The sequence below is a fragment of the Rhinatrema bivittatum genome, chromosome 1 (genome assembly GCF_901001135.1).
Source record: "Rhinatrema bivittatum chromosome 1, aRhiBiv1.1, whole genome shotgun sequence".
Taxonomy (NCBI): domain Eukaryota; kingdom Metazoa; phylum Chordata; class Amphibia; order Gymnophiona; family Rhinatrematidae; genus Rhinatrema; species Rhinatrema bivittatum.
In genome coordinates, this window is record NC_042615.1 from 626,989,126 (window position 1) to 627,006,021 (window position 16,896).

Consider the following 16,896-nt stretch of genomic DNA (forward strand, 5'->3'; position numbering starts at 1 on the left):
AGATCCAGCATGGGGCATATAGGGAAAAATAACCCATGCTATAGTTACACAATGTTAGGTTCCATATTTGGAGCTACCACCCAAGAAAGAGATCTAGGCGTCATAGTGGATAACACATTGAAATCATCGGTTCAGTGCGCTGCAGCAGTCAAAATAGCAAACAGAATGTTGGGAATTAGAAAGGGAATGGTGAATAAAACGGAAAATGTCATAATGCCTCTGTATCGCTCCATGGTGAGACCACACCTTGAATACTGTGTACAATTCTGGTCGCCGCATCTCAAAAAGGATATAGTTGCGATGGAGAAGGTACAGAGAAGGGCGACCAAAATGATAAGGGGATGGAACAGCTCCCCCATGAGGAAAGACTAAAGAGGTTAGATATTTTCAGCTTGGAGAAGACTGCTGAGGGGTGATATGATAGAGATGTTTAAAATCATGAGAGGTCTAGAACAGGTAAATGTGAATTGGTTATTTACTCTTTTGGATAATAGAAAGACTAGGGGACACTCCATGAAGTTAGCATGTGGCACATTTAAAACTAATCTGAGGAAGTTCTTTTTTACTCAACGCACAATTAAACTCTGGAATTTGTTGCCAGAGGCTGTGTTTAAAAAAAGGATTAGATAAGTTCGTGGAGGAGAAGTCCATTTTCTGCTATTAATCAATTTTACTTAGGGAATAGCCACTGCTATTACTAGCAATAGTAACATGGGATATACTTAGTTTTTGGGTACTTGCCAGGTTCTTATGACCTGGATTGGCCACTGTTGGAAACCTGATGCTGGGCTTGATGGACCCTTGGTCTGACCCAGGATGGCATGTTCTTATGTTCTTGGGTTTTTTGAACCACAAAATATATTAAGTGCCATGATCCCTCTCTTGGGGAAAAAGTGGGACAATTGCTTGTAGATTCTGTAATTTTGTTAGTGTCCCCTTGATCCCCTCTTTTGAGAAGAGAAGCACAAGGGAAGACAAAGACCTCTGGGACCAGCTTCTTGCACTTGAGAACATAGCCCTTTTGCACGATGTCCAAGTCCCTTTGGTCAGATGATTTGGGTCCATTGAGTAATATCTCAGCAGGAGCCTTCCTATTGGCACTACCTCCAAGGGGGATCTGCTGAGAGTCACTGGATGGTATGGCTGCCACCTGCTGCCTGTGGCAGCTCTGTCTTTATTCTCCTTGCTCCACAAAGGACTGGTTCCTGCTTCGAGAGTCTGAGGCTGCTTACCTCACGGGCTTAAATCTGTGCCATCTCAGAAGCGTTAAGATCATGATCCTGCGTGGTTTTTATTTTCAGGAAGCCTCTGGGGTTTTGAGTCCCCCAGATCCTTCACTAGCTTCGAGACCTTCTCTAAACAGGAGACTGCCCTTGAAAGGCAATTTACAGAGGTGAATCTTTGATGCAGTCTGATGGCCAACTGCACAGCCAAAAAAGCCTCCTAGCCACTACCCCCTGAGGTCAGACCCCTAGAGGACATTCTTACCAGGTCATTCAGATCATCAGCCAGGAATGCTAAGGCTGATTCCAGATAGGATAACTCTGGGCTGTCTGGAATCTCTTAGATCCAATACACCACTGCTCAGGCCATGTAGCCTCTGCAAATGTAGGCCTGCAGGGCCATTGTATTTGTCATAAAGGCCTGTTTGAGTTGCCTCTATATTCTCATCTTGGGGGGACCTTCAATGCTGAACCCATGTCTACCGGAATGTTGGTCGTGTGTAACCAAACATCAACTCGGGCGATTCTGAAAAGTCTAAATCCTCTCCCTCAATGGAAGGGGTAAAGTTTTATCTAAAACTCTTCCCCCCCTTTAGCTCCTCCTGCAGGGTACCCCATTCAGTAAGGCCCAAACACCTAAGGGTGCTGTGCAAGGGGAATGCCTTCGGTGGCTTCCTAATAACCAGGAGGATAAGACCACCTTTGGCTGGTTTTCCACAGGAGTAAATAACATCCCTAAGGTAGTCACTGCACTGGAAATGAGGGTTACCAGCTCTTCTTTACAAAATGTGTACTATGGTAGAGGAATCTTCATCTGATGAAAACGTCCCCTCCTAAGAATCTTCCAGGGGGTGAATCTTCTCCAAACCATGATGCTTTCCTGGAGGCATGGGAGCTTGAATGCCCCCCTTGAAGGGGGCTCTGGGTTTTCCCTTAGTCTCGATTGCTGCTTTTAGGGCCTCATGGGGTCTAGGATGCATATGACTCTGCATGGCTAGATAGGCTTTGTGCATTATCATAATAAAGTCTGGAGCAAAGGTTCCCTACTAAGAAATTATTAGGAAAAGAATGCAAATTAAAGGATGATGTCATAATGTCTCTGTATTGCTCCATGGCGAGACAAGATCTTGAATACTGTGTGCAATTCTGGTCACCGCATTTCAAAAAAGATATAGCTGCACTGGAGAACGTGCAGAGAAGGGAGACCAAAATGGTAAGAGGCATGGAAAGGCTGCCCTATGAGGAAAGGCTAAAGAAGTTAGGGCTATTCAGTTTGGAGAAGAGACGACTGAGGGGGATTATGATAGAGGTCATTCAAGTCCTTTCATGATTTTGTAAAGTTAATGTAAATCAGTTATTTACTCTCAGATAATAGGACCAGAGGGCATTCCATGAAGTTACCAAGTAGTTCATTTAAAACAAATCTAAAATTCTTTTTCACTCAGTACATAGTTAAGCTCTGTAATTCATTGCCAGAGGATGTGGTTACAGCAGTTAGTGTAACTGGGTTTAAAAAAGGTTTGAATAAGTTCCTAGAGGAAAAAAATCCATAAACTGCTGTTAATTAAAAAGCAATAGTAGCTCATGATTTATTTAATGTTTGGGTACTTGGCCAGGTACTTGTGACGTGGATTGGTCACTGTTGGAAACAGGATACTGGACTTGATGGACCCTTAGTCTAATCCAGTATGGCATCTCTTATGTTCTTATGTTTCTCATTCCCTTCTGGGCCTTTGCAGGCGACAAGCCTCCCCTAGACCCCATTCTGGAGCTGCACCTTAACATGCCTGCAAAGGGAAGAGGAGGATTCACTTCCCATTTAACACCTACAGTACCGTATTTTTCGCTCCATAAGACGCACTTTTTTTCCCCCAAAGGTGGGGGGAAAATGTATGTGCGTCTTATGGAGCGAATATAAAAAAAAAACCAAACAAAAATCTAACAAACACCCCCCCCCCCCCCCCCGACTCCCCCAAGACCTGCCGACTTAATTTCCTACAACCCCCCCCCCCCCAAGACCTGACAAATTAATTTCCTGCAACCCCCCACCCTCCTGACCCCCCCAAGACCTGCCGAATTAATTTCCTGCAACCCCCCACCCTCCTGACCCCCCCAAGACCTGCCAAACGTCCCTGGTGGTCCAGCGGGGGTCCAGGAGCGGTCCGGGAACGATCTCCTGGGCGTGGGCCGTCGGCTGCCAGTAAACAAAATGGCGCCGGCGGCCCTATGCCCTCACTATGTCACTGAGACCGACCGCTGCTATTGGTCGGTCTCAGTGACATAGTGAGGGCATAGGGCCGTCGGCGCCATTTTGTTTACTGGCAGCCGACGGCCCTATGCCCTCACTATGTCACTGAGACCGACCGCTGCTATTGGTCGGTCTCAGTGACATAGTGAGGGCATAGGGCCGTCGGCGCCATTTTGTTTACTGGCAGCCGACGGCCCTATGCCCTCACTATGTCACTGAGACCGACCAATAGCAGCGATCGGTCTCAGTGACATAGTGAGGGCATAGGGCCGTCGGCTGCCAGTAAACAAAATGGCGCCGACGGCCCTATGCCCTCACTATGTCACTGAGACCGACCAATAGCAGCGGTCGGTCTCAGTGACATAGTGAGGGCATAGGGCCGTCGGCGCCATTTTGTTTACTGGCAGCCGACGGCCCACGCCCAGGAGATCGTTCCCGGACCGCTCCTGGACCCCCGCTGGACCACCAGGGACGTTTGGCAGGTCTTGGGGGGGTCAGGAGGGTGGGGGGTTGCAGGAAATTAATTCGGCAGGTCTTGGGGGGGTCAGGAGGGTGGGGGGTTGCAGGAAATTAATTCGGCAGGTCTTGGGGGGGTCAGGGGGGTGGAGGTTGTTAATTTAAAGGGTTGGGATGGGGGGGGGGGGGGTTTGGGGGTTCCCACAGAAAGAAAAATTTTCTGATCTGGGGAGTGGACCGAAATGGCCCTCCCCAGACCCGAAAACAAAATGGGGAGAAAAAAAAAAAAACTATGCACTCCCCTAATTTGCTCCATAAGACGCCCAGACGCAGAGCCGGTTTAGCACAATTTTTTTTTTTTTAAATTTTCCCCCTCTGAATCCTAGGTGCGTCTTATGGTCAGGTGCGTCTTATGGAGCGAAAAATACGGTAATTGTCCTGGTGCAATATCGGATTCTGCTTTCAATTGCTCTTCCCTAGCATGAGGGACTGAGCTACGATCTTCCCCCTGAGACTCCCTGCTCAGTTCTACTTCATAGACCTGGTCAAATAAGTGTCATGCAATCAGAGCCACCAGTGTACACTGATCAGGCAGGCAACACATTCTTTGCTCAAATTTCAGTCCCGATGTAATAACTAATAGTCTATCAACCATAAGTACTTTAAAACAAGTGTTTTTCATCATCAGAGTTCCAGGAATTTTAAAGACAGCATTTTATAAGGTATCAGTTCTCCAAATCATATCAAATTTCCTGTATATTTCATTTTTCATTTCCCCAACTTGATCTTAAAAGCAAAATGGATCCCCATGTTTCAGTTCTCGTATGCCTTTTTCATGGCTAGCCAGGGTAAATAGACTTCTCCCTGTTCTCCCTTTCTTTCCTCTACTAATATTTCATTCCTAACAAATAATCCTTCCTCCATATTCTCTATGCCCCTTCTGAAGAAATTAAGACTGATTTCAATTACATCAAAGTCTTTTTCTGCCATCAAGATGGTTCTGATGATAAGCACTCTGAATGTCAACAGCTGCAGGGAGGATCTCCAGAGGAGTTGGGTGCTCTCCTTTCTTAAACAGGGAGAGTATTCCATAAGTCTCCTGCAGGAGATCCACTCCGGAGAGTGGAGTCAACTGGCTTCTGGAGTGGCGCAGCAGAATGTTCAGCCACTCAGGACATGCCGGGGGAGTGACCGTCCTGCTTGCAGAACCCCTGCAGGCAGAGGTGCTGGATGTCCAATCTGTCATGCCAGGCCATATGCTACACTTGCAGATCCGTGTCAAGGGCTGCACGATCAACTTGATCAATGTGTACACCCCAAACACAAGATCCACCAGGTTGGTGTTCTTTCACCAGTTGTCAACCCTATTGCAGACCTTGAATGTGGTGGAGGAGTTGGTACTCTGGGGTGACTAATTGCACCCTTGAGAGGCTCGACCATTCCTGTTGACAGCAAAACCCCTCCTCTGCCACATACTTGGGGGAAACTGTGCACCGCTTCTCCCTGGTTGTCTGGCAACTGCATCACCCGGCTGACACCACCTCCTACACTTGTTTGGGTGCAGGAGGTACAAGTCAGCCGCTCTTGGATCGACTGGCTCTACTTAAAATCACGGACCCTTTTGAGTGCTATTGAGGTGGCTGCTTTCTTAGGCCACCATCTGGTGTACGTGAAGGTGAGGATCGTTTCGGCTGGGCCTCAGGCCACTCACTGGCATTTCAACAACTCCTTATTGGAGGAAGAGGGCCTTGTTGCGGCGATCCGCAAGTTCTGGGTGGAATGGCGCACCTCTGCCTCACGGAGCCAGTGGTGAGATGTGGGGAAAATCTACCTCAAATGGCTGTCAAGAGGCATCAACAGGGAGCGCTGTGGAGAGATCCAGCGCCTACAGGGGGAGGTGTTGGGTCTTGAAGCAGCCCTCTCTAAAGTTACGGATCAAGCTCTGCAAAACAAGTACATGAAGAAGAAGTGCACCCTCCATCACAGAGGAGCAGTGGAGCCTTGGGGCCTTCCTGAGATTGTGAATCCGTTTCCTTCGGGAGATAGATTGCAGCTCGCTCTTTTACGGGCTGGAGAAGAGGAGGGGTGCCCAGAAGCAGATCACTGCCCTGGTGGATGCCGATGGGGAGGGATATAGCGCAGATCTCCTCTGATAGGCTCCAATCCTACCTTTCTCACCCTCTAAGTAAGAGGCTGTGGGAGACAGGAAGGGCCACCTGCAAAACTGCACTTTTAGCATCCAGTTGGTACTTTTGACTGGATGCTATACAGAAAGCCTGAAACTCTGGCTGTCCGGTACAAAACCAGGCGTTAACCCTACTCTATAAATTAAAATGACCAGAAAATTAAAAAAGCCAAAGGATTCAGGTAATGGTAGTCCCATGAATTATGCAGATCACTGGAATTTAACTTGAATATACATTCACTTACCTGTACATCTGAAACTTGAATGGCACTTTTGTCTGCAAATGCACAGTCTTCAGGATCAATTGGAAGCAAAGCTGGTGCAGATGGCAAGAAATAGGAAATAGAATCTTGGCTAAAGTTTATGTTTTCTGGGCTCTTATGTCCATCCTTTACAGATTCACTCAGATTGATTACAGAGTCTCTTATGTTAGAAATGATTTCATTGTTTTCTGCCAACAGGCGCTCTAAATGCTCTATCTTTTCTTGCAATATTGAAAGCTGACCCTGTGAAAAGGGAAAAAAAAAAACTATTTACTCCAATTTTCAATTAATTTTATTTATAGGTTTTGAAAAAAAAAAAGAATCTAAAAAGATAATGCATTTTTAATTCATGTACTTATCTCTGCCAGTCTACATAAAGTTAAACATATATTACACGGATACTACAAATACTTCAAACACTGTCAACAAAAAGGAGGGTAATTTTCAAAGGGATTTTTGCAAGTAAACAGTGTTTTACACACAGAAATAAAGTTTTACAGAATTGCCTACCCGATATGCAGGTAAACTTAAGCATTCTTGGGAACGGAGTTGGGGGGAGGGCTTTGCACTTATGCATATAGTTTTGCATTTTTAAAAGTACGTGCATAAAATTTCCTGAATAATTTAGTAGGTATAATTGTGTGCAAGTAATTTCAATGAATTTTTAACCTTGGGGAACACATGGGGAACTTATGACTCTTTTGCTTTCTAATTTATACAAGTTACACACACAGTGTAAACATACTATGCATAAACTTATGCATATTTACAGTGTAATGCTGGCAGCCATGACTAACGCTTGTCAAATCCACTCCACCATACACAATCAAAATAAAAGCAGGAAGTGTAAATTGGAAGTACAAGCCACAGCTTTATTTCAAGTACACATTAACAATTAAAAAACCCATACCTGAGCCATGAACATCCAGGCTACATCCACCAGTTTTGCCACTTGCCACGAATAAAACAAGCAAGGCAGCGATCTTTGCTCCAGCCCCCTGCCATGCTTCCAAGCAAAGGGGCCTCCCCTACAAGGCATACTCATGCCCAACCATTTTGCCGTAAAGGCATCATCTTGTCCACCATACACAGATCTGGTACCTTGGCAAAAGACCCCGGTGCCGCCTATAAATCTTGCCACCGGCTCAGATTTCAGAGGATAGGACTTTTTCAGCAGGGTGACTTTTCAGGGACACTTATCTGTTGATGTATAAACAGGTAGCAAAGTTTATCAGTAACAGGTGTTTCCTGAAGACAGCAGTTCACCAGACATGCATATGGGTACACACATCCTTATGACACCAAATTGGAGATCTCCGAGTATGCACAGTAGCCCCCTTCAGCCAAACATAACTGGGTTCTATAATTAAGCTAAAAAGCTAAATTTCAAAAGAGATGGAGGAAGCACTTGTTGACTGGAGTCATCAGGTAACACTTGTTACAGACAACTGACCACTTTCTTTGAAAGCAAGTAGCCCACCATAGTCACATGTATATAGGTATCCCTAGCCAAGGGTCATCAACAAAAAGAAGAGAGAAAAATATTACTGCCATTAGGATGGCACATTTTGATGGGTTGGAATATTTTCCCCTGAACAGGCATGGGTTCTAGAGGGGCTATAATTGACTATAAGAAAATTATTCCTTACCTGCTAATTTTCGTTCCTGTAGTACCATGGATCAGTCCAGACGGTGGGTTATGTCCCCCGTCCAGCAGATGGAGTCAGAACAGAGCTCAAGAGTGTCACCTCATAGGCTAGCGCACCCTCTGCTGGAGCTCAGTATCATGCATAACAAAGCCGAAAACAGCAAGGTAAAAAACAAGTTGGATCAAGAAAAACAATCTGACGTAAGTGAAAACATCAAGAACAATAACAGGGACGACCTGCAACCAGGTCGCAACAGTCAACTTGTGAGGAGCTGTAAACCCCGAACGAAAACATGTAGATGAGATACAGAGAACAGAAAGAGACAGTCAGACAGCGAAAACCCGAGCAGGAGCTCACAATCCCAGTGTGGTGGGCGTCTGGACTGATCCATGGTACTACAGGAACGAAAATTAGCAGGTAAGGAATAATTTTCTTTTCCCTGTACGTACCAGGATCAGTCCAGACGGTGGGATGTACCCAAGCTTCCCTAAACCGGGTGGGCCTCTGAGAGCCCTGCTCGGAGAACCTGATCCCCAAAGTGACCAGGGTTCGAAGGTGCCAGGTGCAACCGATAGTGCCTGGCGAACGTATGCAGAGACTTCCATGTCGCCGCCCGGCAGATCTCCTGTGGAGAGACGGAACGAGACTCCGCCCAGGACGTCGCTTGCGAGTAGAATGAGCCCGGACGCTCCTAGGCGGGTCCCGACCAGAACCAATGTAGGCCGCCGAGATGGCATCCCTGATCCATCGGGCAATGGTCGTCTTCGACGCGGCGGCGCCCTTCTTAGGTCCCGACCAGAGGACAAACAGATGATCGGAGACCCGGAAGTCATTGGTAACCTGCAAGTAATGGAGGAGTACCCGCTTCACGTCCAAGGGTCGAAGAACACGAGACTCCTCTGGGGAGAATGCCGGGAGCTCAATCGTCTGGTTCAGATGGAAAGAAGAAACCACCTTCGGCAGGAAGGATGGCACTGTACGGAGCGAGATCCCGGCATCCGAGATACGCAGGTAGGGCTCCCTGCAGGATAGCGCTTGCAGCTCCGAGATACGACGGGCGGAGCATATCGCTACGAGGAAGACTGTCTTCATAGTGAGATCCTTAAGAGTAGCCCCCTGGAGAGGTTCGAATGGAGCACCCGACAGGGACCGGAGCACTAGATTAAGACTCCATGACGGGCAGGGATCCCTAACCGGAGGCCGTAGATGCCGAACTCCTTTCAAGAATCGAGCGACGTCCGGTTGTAGAAGGAGGGAGGTCGTGGTCCGTACCAAGACATTCAAGGCCGCCACTTGTACCCTGAGGGAGTTAAAAGCAAGGCCCTTATCCAGTCCATCCTGTAAGAACTGAAGGATTATTGAAACCGTTGCCTCCGTGGATCGGACGTCATGACTGGCACACCAGGACTCGAAGACCTTCCACACTCGAAAGTAGGCCACGGAAGTGGAAGGTTTGCGGGCCTTGAGCATCGTCGAAATCACCGCCTCCGGGTAGCCTCTGCGGCGGAGGCGGCGCCGCTCAAAAGCCATGCCGCAAGACAAAAGAGTTCTGCCTGGTCGAAATATACCGGGCCCTGGTGCAGGAGCCGTGGAAGGTGCCCCAGACGAATGGGTCCGTCCAGCGCCAGGAGTAGTAGGTCCGCGAACCAGGGCCGTCGGGCCCATTCCGGAGCCACGAGAATCACGGGACCCATGTGGTTCTCTATCCTGCGAATGACCTTGCCCACTAGGGGCCAGGGTGGAAAGACAGAGCAACTGGTCCTCCGGCCACGGAAGTACTAGAGCATCTACTCCCTCCGCGCCGCGCTCCCTTCTGCGACTGAAGAAGCGCGGGGCCTTGGTGTTGAGAGCCGTCGCCATCAAATCCAGCCGTGGAGTCCCCCAGCGGTGAACTAGTAGCTTCATTGCGGAGAGAGACCACTCGCCAGGGTCCAGCCGCTGCCGACTGAGGTAGTCCGCTTGGATGTTGTCCACCCCCGCTATGTGAGAGGCCGCGAGCCGGTCGAGATGGAGTTCCGCCCATGCCATCAGGAGTGTGGTTTCGGCGGAAACGTGCTCGCTTCTCGTTCCGCCCTGACGATTGATGTAAGCCACGGTGGTCGCGTTGTCTGAGAGAATCCGCACTTCCCTGTTCCGAACCAGAGGCAGAAAACGTTGGAGCGCTAGACGTACTGCCCTGGTCTCCAGCCGATTGATCGGCCACCGAGACTCCTCCGGGGTCCACAGCCCCTGTGTGGCGCTGCGGTCGCAGACTGCGCCCCAACCCGCGAGACTGGCATCCGTGATCACCACCACCCAAGTGGGGACTTCGAGCGAAACGCCGCGAGCCAAGTGAGCCGGAACCAACCACCACTCCAGGCTGTCCCGAGCCGTTTGCGGCAGGGGCAGGATCACCTGATACTCCTGCGATACCGGTTTCCAACGGGAAAGCAGGGACGCCTGCAGGGGACGCAGGTGTGCGAATGCCCAGGGCACCATGTCGATAGTGGAGGCCATCACTCCCAGGAGCTGCAGATAATTCCAAGCGGTGGGTTCCGCCAAGGCCGCGAACTGACGTATGTGCTCCCTCAGGGAGAGGGCCTTGTCTGAACGCAGAAACACCATACCGAGCTGGGTGTCGAAGGTCGCACCCAGGAAATCCAATCGTTGAGACGGATCAAGGGAACTCTTGTGTAGATTCACAACCCAGCCCAGGGAGCGAAGTACCGCTAAGACCCTGGCCACCGAGGCCTGGCCATGCGAGAACGACTTTGCCCGTACCAGCCAGTCGTCCAGGTAGGGATGCACTAGAATACCCTCCTTTCGAAGGGCCGCCGCCACCACCACCATGATCTTGGTGAAGGTCCGAGCAGCTGTCGCAAGTCTGAAGGGTAGGGCCCGAAACTGAAAATGCTGTCCGAGAATCTTGAAGCGAAGGTAACGCCTGTGGTCCGGACGTATCGGGATGTGGAGATACGCCTCCGTCAGGTCCAAGGAAGCCAGGAACTCCCCCCGGTGCACTGCGGCAATTACCGACCGCAGTGTTTCCATGCGAAAACGGCTGACCCGCAACGACCGGTTGACCTCCTTCAGATCCAGTATGGGCCGGAACGATCCGTCCTTCTTGGGAACGACGAAGTAGATGGAATAATGCCCCGAGCCCACCTCGGCGAAGGGGACGGGCACAATAGCCTCTATATCCTGAAGTCGGTCTAGAGTCTGTTGAACCGCCATTCTCTTGAGATCGGAGCCGCATGGGGAGAAAAGGAACCTGTCCCGTGGCGGACGGACAAACTCCAAGGCGTAACCGTGCTGGATGGTGTCCAGGACCCACTGGTCTGAAGTAATATTCGCCCACGCCTCGAAGAATTCCGTGAGTCGACCCCCGATGGGCGGGCTGGAGGAGTGGGCTGCCCTGGCATCATTGGGTGGCTTTGGCGGGGGGATTCCCCTGCCCCGAGCCCTCTCTCGCGGGCCTCCGCCTGCGAAAGGAACGAGACCACGGCTATGGTCTGCTGGGGGCTGCGCGAGGGCCCGACTGACGATACGACCTGTAACGTCGCTGTGCCCTAGCTCTGGTCCTGGTGGAGGCAAACGCCCGGTAGGGTCGCTGTCTATCTTCGGGCAGACGATGCACCGAGTTCTCTCCCAGAGACTTGATGATTTCATCCAGATCATTGCCAAAGAGAAACTTCCCCCGAAAAGGAAGCGATCCTAGACTCGACTTAGAAGAGGCGTCCGCAGACCAATTCCGAAGCCAGAGGAGTCTACGAGCTGCCACCACCGAGACCATGGACCGGGCCAGCACACGGAAGAGGTCATAAAGAGCATCCGCCCCGTATGCAATGGCAGATTCTAGGCTGTCGGCCTGAGCGGCTTCATCCGGAGGCAACTGCTGGGACGTCAGGAGCTGCTGAACCCAGAGCAGACTAGCCCTCTGAGTCAACGAAGTACACATGACGGCACGCATGCCTAAGGCAGAAACTTCAAACACTCTTTTGAGGAACGTTTCCAGCTTGCGGTCCTGCGTGTCTCGTAGGGCCGTACCGCCAGTGACCGGGATCGTCGTCCTCTTCGTCACTGCTGAAACCTCCGAGTCCACCTTAGGAAACCGGACCAGATCTAAAAAATCCTCCGGCAACGGATACAATTTTTCCATGGCCCGGGTGACCCTCAATGACGCCTCGGGGGCGTCCCATTCTCCAGTAAGCAGCTGTAGAAAAGACTCATGGACCGGAAAAGCCTTCGCCCGAGGTCTGAGGGCGGCCAGGACTGGATCCCCTTTCTTGGAGCATGTCGCAACCGCCGGGGCCACAGGTGCCGGAGGGTCCGGCGGCGGATCCAAATCCAGCTCCTGAAGAGTCTGCTGAAGAAGATCCTGCAGTTCCTCTTTATGGAAGATACGTAGGGCGCGCGGGTCGTCGCCTTCCGGTTGGCTATCCGCGTGCGACGGATCCAGAGGGTCCGAGGGATCAAATGCCGTTGTGGAAGCCGCTCCCACAGCTCTAGGCTGGGATGGCAAAGCAGAGGTCCCTGGAACTGCCGCAGCCGGAATCGGAGACCCGGAGGGCGGTAACGCTAGCTTAGGGATCTTGGGGGGAGGAGGTCCAGCTGTGTCACCCCCCGGATCTGCCAGGCCCTGTAAATATGCGATGTGCATTTTTAAAATAAAATCCGGCGAAAAAAACGGCAGACCGTGCGGCGCGCCAGACGCAGGGGACTCCTGAGGTAGGCGATTCGGCAGGCCCTCCTCGGGGCTACGCTGCAGGCGAGGGCCGCTCCGAAGTGCAGCATTCTCCTCCTGGGCGTTTGCCGCGCCAGGATCCCCATCCAAAATGGCCGCCATTCCCGCCCTCGGCGAGGAAATGGCCAGCCCACGCTTCCCGGGCTGCGGGGAGGGGGGCGCCAGGAGCGAGCCCGAGCCGTGCGCGGCGCCTTCCTCCTCGGGAAGGCAGCGCGGGCAAACCCCCTCCCTCGACAAACGAGAGGCCTGCTCGCCGCAGGTCTCACAGCGGGAGAAACGCGGCATCGCCAGCCGCGACAAAGAAACGCCTCGGGGGGGGGGGGGCCGAAAGAACTCGCACCGCGGGGGGGCCGAAGGGGCCTGCACAACCCGCCCAAACAGTCCTCAGGCACCGGCGGGAAGAAAACCCTGCCGGCGCACCCAGGCCCGAGAAAGATGTGCCGGGCCGCGGGACCGTCAGTCAAGGAGCGCAGGAGCCGGCTCCACCGGCTGACAACAGCTGAAAAGCAAAAACACAACCAAAGTCCCACTTACCCTAAAGCGTAAGTAGCAGACTGCAGGAGGAGGGAGAACAGACTTCGAAAGGCACGCCTCCTCAAAAATTAACTTGACAGAAATTTAACTTTTTAACTTTTTTTTTTTTTTTTAAACTACCTTGATCCAAACTTGTTAAAGAAGAAAATGACAGGAAGAACTCAAGAGAGTAAGAAGAAAATACGAAAACCTGTCACCCTGGGGAAGCACTGATTTCCCCAACTCACATCTGCTGGAGTCAGAAAGATACTGAGCTCCAGCAGAGGGTGCGCTAGCCTATGAGGTGACACTCTCGAGCTCTGTTCTGACTCCATCTGCTGGACGGGGGACATAACCCACCGTCTGGACTGATCCTGGTACGTACAGGGAACCAAACCTGTTTGGTTAGAAGTCAGTATCTAAACACCAATAGGATACAAATGTGTGAACTAAACTCCATTCACAATCATGCTTTCCAAATCTCTTCTACGCAAGTTGACCTTAGATGGGCACCAACATAGCCATGGCTCTGACATTATGGGCCTTGAGATGTCCTTCTAAAGGTCAATCCTGCCTGGGTGGAAGTCATGAAAATACTACCTACTCTTCAATTAAATAGCACCCTCCAACACAGCAAGCCCAGGTATGTGGTAGTAAAAATAAGAAAAAAAAGCTGAGAACTTCGAGAGTCTTTTGTAAATGCCAGGTAAAAAGTGATGGCTCTCTTGCAATTTTAATTATGTAGGGCATATTCACCTATGTTGCCATGGGAAAAATGTTAAAAGGAAAATTAAAGTGGACGTCCATCACAACCTCAGGATGTGTACATAGCACTGTTCTATTATCATTAAACAGTATAAGATGGGGGGGGGGAGTCCAGAGCTGGGAAACAACTTTGCCCACAAGAAAACGCTACACCTGAAGCTGCCTAGAGTGAAGATTGCTGCGATTTCTATGATGTTATTAGACCGTCTTCCCCTGCCTATAAAATCTCTCGTGACTGTCACGCAAACCGCCAGTATACCCCTTAGGCAAGTTTTCCCTGGTTGCTCTATTTTTCCTGACTAATGGGGAAGAATAGGATCTCTCCATGCTGTCCCAACAAAGCTGCAAGCTCCTACCTTAAACCCACAGCCAAGTCTTGATTATTTCTTTTCCAACCATCTACAACGTGCAGGAGCAAGTGAACTTGAATCTGCAGATTTGTCCATCTTGCTTCGTCCTGATGCAAAACCACACAACCTCTAGGTATGGGGAAGTCCTGGGTCCTGGAGGGAAGTGTCTTGAATACCAAAGATGTTTCAGTCACACCTACCCTCATTCAGTTCAGCACTGTTGGTTTGAGAGGGGCTGGTAACTTCTGCCCCATTGGTGAATCCTATTGACCCGATGGGAATCAATTTGGTTTTCACCATTAAGCCTCCCCTTATTATTCTTCTGTCCCTGTGGAATGCTATATCCACTTTGGAACATTCTCTGGTGACTAGAATGAATAGACATCTACATTTTGAAATCTATACTCTCAAGTGGGCACTCATTCTCAGCTATTACAGGATTGTGATCATAAACTGGGAAGTTCAGAATCTCAGGATTACTTCAGAATTCATTATTAGTTTTGATCAGAGACAAGATTTTGCATTACAATTGGAATTTAGTCAAAACCATAACAGATGTTTTTAAATGTTCCTTTTGTCAGTTCTGTCAGTCCTGAGAATATTTTAAAGAGATCCTATTTGGAATTTCTTGAAGCTCCTTCTCAAGATGTTCCTCCTATACCAAAAGCATTTTACTTATTGACTAATAGGCTTGCTTTGCCAGTTGTTAATCCTTCAGTAGTGGAAGATCCCACTCCTGTTGGCAATGATTTGCCTCTCGTCTTCAAGGTCTCGATGGGATGGTCTGCTGACTGCCACCTTGTTAGCTATATTTCTGTATGAGTATGATCAGGACCACACATGAAAATTGTTCTTAAGACCTAGGGATAAAGTCTTTTGGGATAATAAGTTAGCTATATTTCCTGACATGTCAAAATCAATTCAATACAAATGTAAACATTTTCTTCAAATGAAATCAAGGGTACTTGCTTTGGGAGCTAGTTTCAGACTAAGATTTCCATGCAAGTGTTGAATTACTTTAGCTAGTGCAAGATATATATTTTATGATCTAGATCAGCTAATCAAGTTTCTTCAAAACAGGATTGTTAACCCATAGGGTTTGTGGCAATGTAAGGTCAAATAAAGTTTGGTTGTGTTTTTCCTTTTCATTGACTGTGTGCAATTCTCATAGTCCCATCTCAAAAAAAGAAAGTACAGAGAAGGGTGACCAAAATGATAAAGGGCATGGAATGGCTCCCCTATGAGGAAAGTTTAAAGATGTTAAGGCTGATCAGCTTGGAGAAGAGACGGCTGAGAAGGAATAGGACAGAGGTCTACAAAATCATGAAAGGACTTGATAGCAAATGTTGCTTACCTGATGTAACAGGTGTTCTCACAGGACAGCAGGATGTTAGTCCTCACAAATGGGTGACATCGAGGATGGAGCCCACCACGGAAAACTTCTGTCAAAGTTTAAACAGAACTTTGACTGGCCCCTACTGGGCATGCCCAGCAAGGCACTGACCCTGCAGCCAGCAGGGGTCTCCCTTCAGTCTGATTTTCAAAGCTACAGGCAGTGCCTAAAAAGTAAAAAGAAACGAACCCAACACCGCGGGGTGGCGGGCGGGTTTCGTGAGGACTAACATCCTGCTGTCCTGTGAGAACACCTGTTACATCAGGTAAGCAACATTTGCTTTCAAACAGGACAAGCAGGATGGTTGTCCTCACAAATGGGTGAGTACCGAGCTGAGGATGTCCTGACTTGCACCAAATGCACCCAACGGTGTGCAAGAGGCACAACAACTGGGGTGGAATTTGGGAAAGGGCATCCGCACCCCACCAGGCAGGTGGAAGGGTGTTGGTACATCAGGTTGGAAAAAGGTTACGCAAGACAGATTGGCCGAAGATGGAGTCCTGTCTTCCAGCCTTGTCCAAACAATAATGGGCTGCAAAGGTATGGAGAGAACTCCAGGTTGCAGCTTTGCAGATGTCAGGAAGCGGCACCGATCGAAGATGTGCCACTGACGTCGCCATGGCCCTCACAGAGTGTGCTTTAACACGGTCTTGAAAAGGAATGCCAGCTTGCTCATAGCAAAAAGAAATGCAGTCCGCCAACCAGGAAGAAAGAGCCTGCTTACCCACAGGTTGTCCTAACTTGTTAGGATGGAAAGAGACGAATAATTGAGTGCTCTTCCTGTGAGAAACTGTACGGTCTAGGTAAAAAGCTAGAGCCCGTTTACAGTCTAGGGTATGCAGGGTCTGCTCTCCAGAGTTGGAGTGGGGCCTGGGAAAAAAGATAGGTAGTACGATAGATTGATTGATATGAAACTCCGAAACTACCTTAGGTAAAAATTTAGGGTGAGTGCGGAGTACCGCCCGGTCCTGCAGGAGCTTAGTGTAAGGCGGATAGGTAACTAGGGCCTGTAATTCACTAATCCTGCGAGCTGAAGTAACAGCCAAAAGGAATAACACTTTCCAAGTGAGATATTTAAAGTCACAGGAGTGGAGAGGTTCGAAAGGAGGTTTCATTAGACGACCAAGA

At 49.6% G+C, this 16,896-nt stretch overlaps 1 protein-coding gene across 1 annotated transcript in view; it reads right to left on the reverse strand.

Annotated features, from left to right (window-relative positions):
• The window catches only part of MAN2A1 (mannosidase alpha class 2A member 1), a 485,077-nt gene that overhangs the window by 422,789 nt on the left and 45,392 nt on the right, over positions 1 to 16,896 (reverse strand). The window contains 1 exon segment of the mRNA XM_029571989.1: positions 6,358 to 6,618. Coding sequence (XP_029427849.1) covers positions 6,358 to 6,618 — 261 coding nt within the window.